The 13,506-nt window shown below is 40.4% G+C and overlaps 2 protein-coding genes across 2 annotated transcripts; one reads left to right on the top strand and one right to left on the bottom strand.

Moving 5' to 3' along the window:
• Window positions 1–1,880: 1,880 nt before the first annotated feature.
• Window positions 1,881–10,562, top strand: LOC120057075 (zinc finger and BTB domain-containing protein 21-like). The gene is made up of 2 exons (XM_039005466.1): window positions 1,881–2,000; window positions 5,690–10,562. The coding sequence occupies exons 1-2, from the start codon at window positions 1,895–1,897 to the stop codon at window positions 8,770–8,772; spliced, it is 3,189 nt and encodes a 1,062-aa protein (XP_038861394.1). The 5' UTR covers window positions 1,881–1,894; the 3' UTR covers window positions 8,773–10,562.
• Window positions 10,563–11,492: 930 nt separating this feature from the next.
• LOC120057076 (autophagy-related protein 101-like) lies at window positions 11,493–13,470 on the bottom strand. The gene is made up of 2 exons (XM_039005467.1): window positions 12,863–13,470; window positions 11,493–12,710 (listed from the first exon to the last, which is right to left on the bottom strand). The coding sequence occupies exons 1-2, from the start codon at window positions 13,112–13,114 to the stop codon at window positions 12,309–12,311; spliced, it is 654 nt and encodes a 217-aa protein (XP_038861395.1). The 5' UTR covers window positions 13,115–13,470; the 3' UTR covers window positions 11,493–12,308.
• Between the last annotated feature and the right edge of the window lie 36 nt (window positions 13,471–13,506).

The raw sequence follows: 13,506 nt of genomic DNA, 5'->3' as shown, positions 1-13,506 counted from the left end.
AATTGCTCCCAAGGATGAATTAGACTTGTGGAGGTCTACAATTTTTTGCCGGCTTTCTTTAGATTTTCCCATGATGTCAAGCAAAGAGGCACTGAGTTTGAAGGTAGGCCTTGAAATACATTCACAGGTACACCTCCAATTGACTCAAATGATGTCAATTAGCCTATCAGAAGCTTCTAATGCCATGACATCATTTTCTGGAATGTTCTAAGCTGTTTAAAGGCAGTCAACTTATTATATGTAAACTTCTGACCCACTGGAATTGTGATAAGTTAAATAATCTGTCTGTAAACAAATGTTGGAAAAATGACTTGTGTCATGCACAAAGTAGATGTCCTAACCGACTTAACAAAACTATAGTTTGTTAACAAGAAATTTGTGGAGTGGTTGAAAAACAAGTTTTAATGACTCCAACCTAAGTGTATGTGAACTTCAGACTTCAACTGTACATATCATTAGTGTTGTTCATATGTACAAACGTTCCATCAGAAATAAAAATCATCTGAGACCATCTTGTTCTCACTGATTTATAGACAAAGTTAGCTAGCTTGGCTACACTCATATGAATGAGAAAATCTCACTAGTTTTTCACTTGCTCAAAACACTTAAATTATATATCAAAATAACCAGAAAAAAAACGCATCAGTTTAGATAAACATGCTATCTATAGAAACCATGCTTATAATTGTTATAAACCTGAAAACAGGATAAATAAGTAGACACAAAGATATGGCTTCTTTTCACTGAGCTTCTCTTGCAACACATGAGGTAGAGAGGCACGCGCCTGTGGCATTTGAGAATTTACGTGATGTGCACCGTCTGGAAATTTCCTGAAATGTACTAATGCATAATTGGGATTTTACTATCCCAGAAATTCCTGTATCACGCAAGTGTTCTGGGATGCGTGGATCTCTACAGGAGTCTGCACACTAGCATTGGGAAATTCCCACCCACAACCGTGCACCTCAAATTTCACAGGAATATAACAGATCCAATTTCACCCAGAAACTCTGCTTTTCATACAGGCTGTGCTGGAGGGAGGTGAGGGAGGGTGCTCTCAGAGAAGAGGGGTGGCTCAACCTGAGTGACACAACAACCATTAACAGGTGTCATCATATCACTTAGTTCCACAGATTATGGGACTGGCCCTAACTGCAGAACCACAATCATAGTGTCCCCCACTCAGGTGCAGCTTGTTCTATCCAGTTTATTTGCATACCTTAAAGTCTTCGCATATACACACAGATTGTACATACATGTCAAAATTAGGCAATAGCAGTGCCACACCTTCCTTGGATTATCCGCTTGTGAGGTACGGTACTACATGAAGACTTTCCAGGATGTGGTCGGATAAACAGAGCAACAGGCGTCCTCTGGGTATCTGTAATGAGGGAGAGCAGAGGTGCCATAATGACATTTTTAATCACATGTCTTTAATTAGTTTCAGTGGGACAGTGGATCTGGTTACAGAGAAACGCATTCATCCACCAATGTCAAATGCAGATATTACCCCGTGCTTTGATTGTCGTCATTTAGATACAACATAAAAATAACATCAACAATAAGAGAAAAATACATTCTGCATTTAATTATGTAATTCCACATAATTTAACAGTATCCATCTATGGTTTTAAAGAACAGAATATTGATATTTTGCAACTGAGACAGCGATGTTGACCTGATAGCAATATGACAGTTAAAAAAAAAAAGTGAATTGGTGTTGCTTCCCAAGGGCCTGTTCACATGTCAAAGAACGAAAATATGGCCTGTCACTTTAAGATGGTTAAATCTGCCTGTCATATCCTACACTCCCGCCTACATGGTATAAAGCAGCCTATCAGCTCACAGCGCACGTGACGAGCGTTCTATGCGATGACCTCATCCCTGGAGTGGGATGACGTCAAATTCAAGATGGATGGAATCACGACTACCACACACTCAACATAATTCTGATATAAAGTCTTTAGTGTGCTGCGTGGAAACAGAACGAATACATAGGGGTAAGTTTAGAAAGCCATGAAACTACTTTGGTTGAGATTGTCTTGCGCTAGTGCTCTACATTGGACTCTTGTTTGGAGAAAAGCTTTTTCTTCCTGACGTAACTCTGAGGTGGTTTCTTCGTCTTTTCTAAACCCCACGAGTAACTGCTCTGTCTGCTCCTGTAGATGCTGCGTCTGCGCTTTAACTAACCAGGGAGAAAATACAGTAGTGGGTGTGTGCGCACACAGTGACCACACACTCGTTTCTCGAGCACTGTGGTTTTATTCTGTTTCTTTACGTTTCTCTTTCGGAAACATTAACACAAAGTTATTACGTGATTTCACCACCAACAACGGTAACAAACAGCCCATATACCGCGTCATTGTTTTAGATGTAATTAACCTATTTAGTACATTACGGAGAGGATACTTGCCAGAGTTCTAAAACCAGTTTCGGCTGAATTTGTGTGTCATCAGGAATTTTAGCCACGTCTCGCTTATTATCTAATGCTTGCTCCCCTGGCTTCTCCTCAGACACATTCTATGGGCGCAGCGTTCTAAACTTTTCTGGTATGGAATGTACCAAACATGTTTGTGTAATCATATGCAATTGATACCGGTGTCCACAGTTCTGTGTGCAACGGAATGAACGCTATCTGCGTTCCTTCTAAATATGCCCCCCGCCATGTCTTCTGATTAAAGACATGATGTAATCGAAATAGAACCTATAAATGCGCATGCGTTATGTTATTTGCGCTCATAGCACAGATAGATACAGTAACCGCCTACCAGTTGCTGATCTAAAAAAGGTTGGATAGTCTAATGCAGTACTCTTCATGATTTACAGAATACGTGTTTTGGTATTCTAAAATTGAAAATTAAGTATTTACTAACTAGGCATATTTTCACTAATAAATTGTTGGCACAGACTGCATAGCAAAATACCTCTTACCGAAAAAAATCAGGTTTCTGGCAAACAGTTGTCAAGTCTTTGGACAATTTGTTGCAAATTTGCAGCAAACTCATATTTTCACATGCATATGGGTTTTGTGGCAGACTGTTGCGGTAAATTTGCGCCAATTTGTGAACTTCTGGTGATCAATTCTGGGAAACTTGTGATGAACTTTCTGATTGCTGCAAATTTGCTGCAAACTCAGTATGAATATGCAAATTAGACCAGGGAAAAACTAAAACATTAAATGTAGTAAATATACTAAACATGTATTAAATGTCTTAACAGATACAAATAAATCCAATACATCTTGAAATCATCAGCATGGTAAAAAGAGCAAAGACTAGATATTTCTCAAATAAATTGTTTATTTAATATTTTTATGTAGCTACAACACATACATGAGAGAAATGTGAACACTATGGATGGGGATGTTGACCTTAGGATGTTTAAAGGGGCAACTACAGAATTATTTACATGAGCCAAGTGATAACTGAGCAATAGATTTCAACCAATGGAAGTTTAAAAAAAATCATTAACAAAATGTAAATAATTAAAACAAAACTAAATCATACCCTGTTCAGGACTATTGCCTTTTTGAGTGAACTTTGGAGATGGTGGCCTTGTGGAAGTCCTTCGTCCAAGCATGTACTGAAACAATCAGAAAACACCAAACAAACATAGTCATTCATCATTAAGGTTGTTGGAATTTTCAGAGGGTTTTGTGATGAATGAGCAATCTGATTCAATGAACGCACATTTAGCTATATTCTGCGACAACACTCCAGTAAGCTAGCGTCTCGAGCATGGTCGCGAGGCTAACGTTAGCTAACTAGTAAACCTTACCACAAGCCAGAAATATTAGCACAGAAAATGGCTAGCTAATGGTCGTTCGCTAATGCTCAAGCTAACGTTAGCTAGCTACCTAATTATGATAGGACAACCTATTTAACCTGAATCAAATTTAACCATCAAATTCATAATTTGTAACGTTTGTTACTTACCGTTTTCACAGTTTTCAGTCTGCCAAAACACCCTTAGTTTGTCTAAATAACATTAGCCATTTTCCACTCACTAAGTCGCACTAGAGGACTTGTTAGTTGCCACGTCTTGACACGTGCTCACATTATGGTGAACTTATCCCACTGGCTGGGTCAGATATCCATAATGTATTTTGTAGTGTTGCATTGCGCAGGGGCTTTGCTGACATGCATCTAAAATAATTGGTTGAGTTTGCCCCACCAAGATTTACATGCTAAAATCAGCACTGCCATAACCCAACCTTAATAACCCAGTACCAACTACCCAACCTTGCTGTTTTTACAGAAAACAACCAAACTATTGACCCAATGCCTGCAACCCAGCAATTGGGTCATCCAAACAACCCAGCATTTTGTAAAGTGTAACTTACATCTCAAAGCCATGCATGCAAGAAGTCTTGGCCTGTCTGGTGCACAAATATTTCTCTGTCCTCAGTTTGATTGAAGGCCTCAATCTGTATTTTTGCCTTGTAACTGATTGTTTCTAGATCAAGAGAAGGAACATCATGATCAAGATGAGTTAGCTTCTACTAGTTTTAAGCAATGAAAGATATGATTGTTACAAAGAATGAATGTATGGGCTACATTTGAGAATACATGCATTTGCTTACTTTATCAATCTTGAAGACAATACTAATTTATCACTCAAAAAAAGTGTTATGAGTGATTACACCGCAAACATATTTCCAGGGTGTTGATGCATCCTCCTCTCTGCCTCTTCCAACACCACTGGTAGGGGAAGGGTATCCATCTGCAAAAAATAAATGTTGCATTATTGTCAAATCAACTCATATTGTTGCTACCTTAGCAGTTGTGCTAGCTAACATGATACTGAACTGTGACACTAGCATATTGGCATGCATATTGGTATTAAGACAGCAACGTATTCACCCAAAAATATAAATGTTTAGGAAAATCATTAGTTAGCTAGCTTCGCTACCTATCACATTAATTGTGCAAAAATGGGATAGCTAACGTTAGCTAGCTAAGCACTAGCCAGTCATTGGCACTGAGAATGAAACTGGTATCAACAAAATGTGTTTCACTCTATCCCATAAAACATGACATTGCTAACTAGGTGTCATTTACCAAATAAAATGTTGAAGTTTATTCACTAGGAAGTTTAATTAATAAGTTAGACACTCACAGGACAACTTTGGTAGCTAGCTAAAATAGCTTGGTTTCCATTTTTCAACAGATGTTTCTAATCCCGCTGATTATGTAATCAACGGTTACTGGTCTTGGAATGTTTTGCAACAAGTTATGCCACAGATTCAAATTGAATCTTGAGAGAATTGTCTGCCAGAAAAAAATCTCTGGCGAACTCTTTGCCACTTGTGGCAATAAATATTATTGCTGCCAAAGATTTGCCACAGATTCACCATTAGGTGCAAACATTTGCAAACTACTGGCAACATTTTGTGGCACACCATTTAGTTTTCAGCAAATTTGCCAGAAACTTGGGGAAGTTTCTGAAACATTGTCACACCTGTATGTCATATAAGAATTTGGCATAATGTTATTAGATTCTTATACTTTTTGCAACTTTTCTGCTGTTATTTATTTCTTTAGGTAGATTTATTTGACACATAGTTTGTTTGATTTTATGTATTTCCTAAATGTTTAGGTAACTCCTTCCTTAATTTTTTTTACTGAAAAATGTTAGTCAAACTAAGGGTCTTGAAATTAAAATCCATTTTTTTTTTCTTGCCTTTCAGTCAGAATGGAGAGTCTGGTGCACTATAGTAATCCCTCCCATGGCCTCTCGGTCCTGGGGATGCTCAATGAGCAGCGCCTGAAGGGGCAGCTCTGTGACACAGTCTTGGTTGTCGGGGATCAGAGGTACCAAGCCCACAGGAGTGTGCTTGCTGCCAGCAGTGAGTATTTCCAATCCCTGTTCACACGGAGGCTGTCTGACACCCACAAAGTGATACAGTTGGACTTCTGTGAGCCTGAGGCCTTTGAGGTAGTGCTGAATTACATATACTCATCCTCCCTCTTCGTGGACAGAGGCAGCCTGGCAGTCATCCAGGAGATGGGATACAGTCTAGGAATCCCCTTTCTAACCAACATCATGTCAACAAGGCCGCATGTGTCCTACTGCGTCTCCAGAAAAAGGTTGTCCTTCTCAGAGGAAGATGACAACGACAGCCAGCCGAGGAGTGTCATTATGCGCCAGAACCGAGGTGGTGATTCTCCCGGCCCCAGTCGCTACAGTTCAAATTATCAAGGAGAGCCCTCAGGACACAGGAATCCAAACGAACCAGCCAGGAACACTGCATCCAATCCCAGAAAATCAGCTGAAGCAACTAGTGAGGCTTCTGATAGCAAGCCCATCAGTTCATATGCCTCCATCTTAAAGGGGAAGACATCATCACGTACAGGGTCATCAGTAAGGCCCCAGCTCACCTCCTCAGTCTCCTTCAGTGAATCTCCAACAGTCATGTTACAGACTGAGTCTGATCTCAGCACTAAAGAAGAGGAGGTGGAGCAGAGGCTCTACAGACCCAAATCAACATTTCAGGGCTCGGCAGGGGAGCCTATCCAGACCATTGACAGGAGTGGCCCACTCATAAAAAGCCTGCTGCGCAGGTCATTATCCATGGACAGTCCCGTCCCAGTCTTCTCCCCAACGCTGGAGCTCAATAAGCTGCAAGGCCGAGAACAGTCTGTTGTTAAGATGGTGGCAAAGACAGAGGAAGGGACTCAGAGTGAGCACAAACACAGTGTGAAAGTGGTTCCGCCACTTCTTCTCAGGTCAAGGCACCCCAGTAGGTATGATGATGAAGAAGAAACTCAGGGAGAGGTGTTCCATGTGAAGACAGAACCTAGCAGCCCACTGTCTGACCCCTCAGAGATCATTAGAATCACAGTAGGAGATTCTCTACCAGTAAACCTAAAAGACATTGAAATTAATTTTGACCAAGGACCTACTAAGCCATTTTATAATCTCCCTGGAAAGAGAAAGGTGAGAAGAGACAACAGAAGGTACCCATTCAAAAAGTCCAAAGGTGTGAACAAACATGATTTACCACGTGAAGATGAAAATAACATGTCAGAATCTGTACCTCACAACTCCAACATGGACGACAATGATGGAGACTGGACTGATGAGCCCAGGCAGAGCAAGATGTTTAAATGCTGGAACTGTTTAAAAGTGTTCAGATCCAAAGCTGGACTGCACCGCCATGTTAACATGTATCACAACCCAGATAAGCCATATGCTTGTGACATCTGCCACAAACGCTTCCACACCAACTTCAAAGTCTGGACCCACTGCCAAACCCAGCACGGAGTGGTACAAAACCCTGCTTCATCCTCCAGCTCGTTCCAGCTGGATGAAAAGTTTCAGAGGAAGCTGATTGATATTGTGCGAGAGAGAGAAATAAAGAAAGCCTTGCTCATGAAGCTGAGAAGGAATAAGCAGGGTTCGCAGTCTCAGGTGTTTGCCAAAAAAGGTGGCCTGAGGTCCAGGTCAAATTTGATATGCCCTTACTGTGGGAAAACGTTTTTGTTTCTGTCTCAGTTCAAGCAGCATTTGAAGACACACCCTGCAGAGAGAGCCAACCAAGAGACTGAGAGAGAGAGCAGTCTCTGCCAAAAGGACCAGGACCAGCCCGGTCAGAGAGAGAACACAGACACAGAGGTTTACTCCTGCAGACTCTGCAATGAGAAGCTGTCCTCTCACTTTGAGCAGGGAGACCACGAGAGGGGTTGTCGACACGCAACCGTGTGCCCGTACTGTGGCCTCCGATTCTCCAGCCCAGCGGTTAAAAAAGAGCACGAAGCACACTGCAAGTACAAGAAACTGACCTGCCTGGAGTGCATGCGGACCTTCAAGTCCTCCTTTAGCATATGGAGACACCAGGTGGAGGTTCATAACCACAACATTATGACTGTTAAGGAACAGCTGAGCCATCAGGAGGAGATCAATGGAGAAGTATCTGACCACCTCGGAAGGCCGCTCCATACCCAGGAGTCTGTGGGAGCGGGGAGCTCCAGAGAGGACATCATCTACAGTGACTCTTCAGGTCCGCCTATGTTCGACTCAGAGGATTCTTTATCATTCGTGCCCGAGGACTTGAGTGTTAGCCAGCATAAGAACGACCATCATGGCGAGCTGACAGTGAAGGAGGAGCCCATTGAGGAGGCTGTGAGCGAGAGGGAGGACATGACGTCTGGGGCCTCCATTGAGCCCGAGGAGCCAGGTGTTTGGCCATGTGAAAAATGTGGCAAGCTCTTCGGTGGCCACAAAGACCTGGAGCGCCACCAGGAGCTGCTGTGCCACATCAAACCCTTCATCTGTCACATCTGCAATAAGGCCTTCAGGACCAACTTTCGTCTTTGGAGCCACTTCCAGTCCCACATGTCCACCTCCGATGAACCTGGAGTGAGAGAGGTCGATGATAGGCACCCTTCGTCTCCCTCCCCCTCACCACCACCGGCGGTCACACAAGCAACTGGACGACCTGCCCCACAAGTTTCTCCACCTAAACCAATGGAGGCAGAGCCAGTGGTAGCTAAATCTGTGGTAGCTAAGGAGGAGGAGAAGCCTGTAAGCTCGTCGTCAATGCCCAGGACCAAGAGGCCGGAGATGGACAGATCATACAGTAGCCCCCTACCCAAGACGGATAGTGTGGATAATCCTCTCACCCCTCAGGAATCAGAAACCTTTTTTTACCATGCTCCCACTCTCTCTGCCCTCACGTTTAAGAGGCAGTACATGTGTAAGCTCTGCCACAGGACATTCAAGACTGCCTTTAGTCTTTGGAGCCATGAGCAGAGCCATAGCCACATTTGAATGTGTCTCACTTCGACACCTGTGCTCTGTTTTGAGCCTCTGAGATGATACTTTATGCTCACAGCATCGTAAAATATCAAATACAACTCTGTCTACACAAGAAAGATTTTGAATGTATCTATTGCTGTTGGTAGTTGGCTTTCCTTCATGTTATATTTTCCAGTGGCCATGTGTGTTGGTGTAAAGGTGTGAAAGTGAATGTGTGCAATTAATTGCTATTTGCCTCGTCATCAGCTCCTTACAAATGTTACTTGGCTTTTGACATTGTTAATACTGCGTAAATATATTTCAGATAACTCCCTTTGACTCGTCCTTACCTATTAAAAGTCTTTTGATTTAGGAATTGCTGTACTGTACAATTCAAGATCAGTTAAGTGCTTTTGCTTAAATTGTGAATTTGTGTTGATTGATGCGTGACGAATATGAATATGATATTAGTGGCATCAGGCATCATGTTTATTGATATGCACTTTGCAATTCTGTTCACTATTAACATTGCGCATATTTGTCAAATTACATTGATTAATTATTGTTATATTAATCTTTATTTTAGATCCTCTGCATCCCATTAACATTTCAGCTATAATCTGTTTTGTACCATAAAATTATGGTTTTCATATTGACTATTCATATTAATTCTTTTTTATTCAGATTTGGTCATTGCCTTAGTGATATTTCGTGTAGATTATACAAGTAAACAAAACCAAAGAGGAGATAGATTAGCAAGGGGATAAGAACTGGAAAAACACTTTTTGTAGATTCTGAGAAAATAAATTATCTTTATTTCTATTTTAATTTTAGGTATCACACAATAAATTACAGATCATCATGAATTGATTATTGTGTAAAGAATAAGGAAAATATGTACTTTATTGGAAAGAAGTTTTGTTTACCTTCTGGGCATAGTGTATGGTAGATTTTGTTGGTGGTTTTTTAATGATTAATTTGGTACAAAAATACAAAATAACTTGTATAGTAATACATACAGAAGAACGAATTTGAATGACCAAAGACATGGGTATTGTATCACTGCTCTGTGACGGCTCAATACCAGTATGATGAAGTCTGAAATAGTTTGTATGATAATTACACAAGTAATCGTGTGAATTGATAGCATGGTCTTAGCATATGCATCCTGAGACAATTGACAAATGTTCTGTTAAAACGAAGCACAATAAATCGTTGCAGATTAACTACTTTTTTTACTTGGATATTTTAAATGATTTACAGCCAAGAGCCAATAAAGGTTTAAAAAATGTAAGAACGTGAAAGCAAGACTTGCCCTAGGGGGAAAAGTGGGATTTGGAAAATAGTTCCTTTATAACAGTCCAATGTTTTTGGGTTGCTGTGATTGGAAAAGAGGATTTAATTATTGATGATAAATGTTTTTATCATTTGTACACTGATTGAGAAGACCGCAATAACCACAGATATTGATATTCAGATTTGAAAGATGTAACTTTTTGATGTTTAACTTCTGTGGTTAGGTTAAAACAATGTATTTATATTTGTGCTCTGAATTTTTGTGGAAGATCTTAAAAAAAGAAATTGAGTTCAAAGAAATTGAATATAATTTTGTGTATATGGCGGTGTTTGTATAACCTTACATTTTTTATCTATAATTAGTTTGTTTATGAAAATAGATATCTTTAGTATTATTCTATTTCTGCAATAATGCATATTTGTATGGGTTGCATTATTGTTGCTTTACATAAAAGGCAGCCATTTTGTGTTTTTTCTACAGTTTTTGTGCTTGAATTCTTTCTGTAATAAAGAGTGATATTGCGGTAGCTGCCTTGGTATTGAGTGTGTATACTGTTTGGATTGCGTTAATAAGAAACTAACACTCTTGAATCATGTGAAAGTTTTCAGGAGAAGTTGGTATGTGTTTAAATGAGTAGTGCCTCTGTACTTGGCTTTAGCTTCCACTGTGGAACTATTGAAACGGCAATCTGGTTGAAAACATATTTTTTTCAACATGGTTGCACTAGTTGCAACATTATTCAGGCATGTTCAGAGCTGTTATAGATAAAATAACTGTTACAGATGGAAAACCGCTAACTAATGTGACCAAGAGAAAAGGTGGCAATGTTATTCCTTGGACAGATGGTCACTGCCATGGGTCACATAGATGTTTTTCAAGCTATTTAGCCACTTGGACAGAGGTTACATATTTTTTTGGCTGTGAATCAGGAAGTGAATTTGTGGTCTGCACTGATGTGGAACTTTAGGTCATCCTCTGAATAAAAAATATATGATTGGAGAGGTAACCTTTGCAACAGATGATGAAAAACATCCATACAGCTGAATGGCAAAGAATGCTTTTGAATAAAGCATCTGGCCTCTCAACCTAAAAAAATGCCCTGACTGTTTAGTTATTCATTCTTTATTGGAAGATTTCTTCCACATCTTTGCAAGTTGACCTGTCTGATGATGCATGCTTGGTATGCAGTATACTGCACAAATCTGAACCCGTAAAGGACAAGACAGGCCAACAAGAACATTGGCCGTCTGCAGTAAATCACCTGCTGGGTGTCAATAAAGTGTGGCGATTCAACGTGTAGTCAGGAAATTATCATAAAATAATTAACGAGGTTCTGTGGTCAGAGGTAATAGGATGGCAACCCACCACGAACGACCAATGTCCGTGTTGGTCTGTCTTGTCCTTAACATCAGTAAGCACAGTAGCAGGTGGTTTTCTAAAATAACAATTGGGAATGTGAAATTAATTCAGGTGATACATTTTATTTTCAAAAGTGAAACATCTTTCTTCACATCATTTTCTTAGAAGCAAATATCAAACATAAATCAGAAAATTACTTGAAAATTACTTGAAAAGATAATTAAAACTTCCATAAAGCAGTTATTAAATGAAAACCTGCTTCAGACAGACATGTTACTTGTAGCACTTTGTTCATACAAAAAACATAAAAGCAAAAATGGTACTTGACAATGTTATACTCTGTACTATCGGATGTGAAAGGTCATGTTTCAGTGTTGACAAGTGCATTTAGAGAAAGAGTAGGGATAGATAACTAGGATTGTAAAATGACTGCATACAAATGTGCACACACTGTATATAGACTTTTTCTATTGTGTTATTGACTGTATGTTTGTTTATTCCATGTGTAACTCTGTGTTGTTGTTTGTGTCGCACTGCTTTGCTTTATCTTGGCCAGGTTGCAGTTGTAAATGAGAACTTGTTCTCAACTAGCCTACCTGGTTAAATAAAGGTGAAATAAAAAAAATAAAGTGATTTTACTTTCTGATTAGACATTGGGTGGTTGTACTTCTAGCATACTAACTAATAGTTAAGACACCCACGGGCCTGCAAATGCCCATGTCAATGAAGCAATTACATCTCATAGTCAATAAGGCCCACAATTTAGCCTGGTCCCAGATCTGTTTGTGTTTTCTTGCCAACTTCTATGGTCATCCTATGATCCCAACCATAAGAGTTGACAAGATAGCCCAAACGATTTGGAACCAGGCTACCCACAGCCATGTTTTAAGATGCACATCATTTTGAGGTGCCCTCACAGTGCTAAGGTGTCTTTTATTAGCCTTCTCATGGTGGTGCTCACTGAGGTGCCCAGCGTATCAGTGATCTGAAAAGTGATTTTGTACAGGTAAGGTTGGACATCTTTGAGGCTGGTGTCGAACACATTGTCCACTTCTGACTGGGTGGGCATCTTGGGTAGGTACTCGTGCCGGTTGATCACCTCCACGATGTTGATCACCTTCTCACCCAGCTTCTCGCCCACTTTCTCCCGGCAGATCTGTCTCTCCTGCTCGTTGGCCAGGTTAACGACATTGACCTTGATGCTCCAGACCTCCCAGGGAATACACTCATCAGAGAAAGGCCAGCGGGACTTTTTTTTCTGGTAGAACTCCAGTGAGATTTGTCCCATTCCATCTGTCCCATTGCCCATGGCATCCTGTAAAGCACAATATAGATCCAGAGGGCAATGGATGCCAATAAATTACAAGTATGGTTATACATAACATAACCCATATAATATCTAGCTATACGTTTTAGTGGATAATATCTATACATTTCAACAAACAATCAGTCATCATATAGGCCTACCTTGAATTCTCCTACTGCTTTCCTGATGGCCCTGTCAAGCTCATCGGAAGAAACACGAACAAAACTGAAATCAATAAAGTCGCAGTCAATGTCCTGTGTGCCAACAGTACCAATGGAGTAGGTGCCCTCTTTCTTGTAGTGAAATTTCCCAGTGCTGCGATGCAATAAGATAGTGTGCAACAGAGCCAACATGGCCTCGTCCACCTGTCTTCCCTCCACCGACACTTCTAGAGCCTCCGAACGGCAGTTCATGGTGATCTGCAGAGACAGATGGAATATATGGGGGAATTCGCTATTCCAGCACACCCTTCAACTGTTGTTCACGTTCCATAAAACTGGGCTAAACATCAACACAAGCTAGCTAGCTAACGTTACTGCTAGCTATTGTAAGTAGCTAACTAGCTACTAACGCATCAAACGTTGTGGCAAGCTCGATGGTTATCAAGAGAACACGTTACTTTTAGACTGACTTGTTTAATATTACAACATGTGTAGAAAATGTGTTGTTCCTAGCTATGTTCTTTATAAGTATTTATTAATAACAACATGCTGACACACAAACTGCAATTTCGCTGTCCTACTAAAAAGGGGAGGAACTACTTCTGTAAACACATCGGGAAAACTACGGGAAAACTACGGAAAGT

This window comes from Salvelinus namaycush, chromosome 12, assembly GCF_016432855.1.
Source record: "Salvelinus namaycush isolate Seneca chromosome 12, SaNama_1.0, whole genome shotgun sequence".
Taxonomy (NCBI): Eukaryota; Metazoa; Chordata; class Actinopteri; order Salmoniformes; family Salmonidae; genus Salvelinus; species Salvelinus namaycush.
The sequence above is the reverse complement of the archived record's forward strand: the minus strand, read 5'-3'. Positions and strand labels throughout refer to the sequence as shown.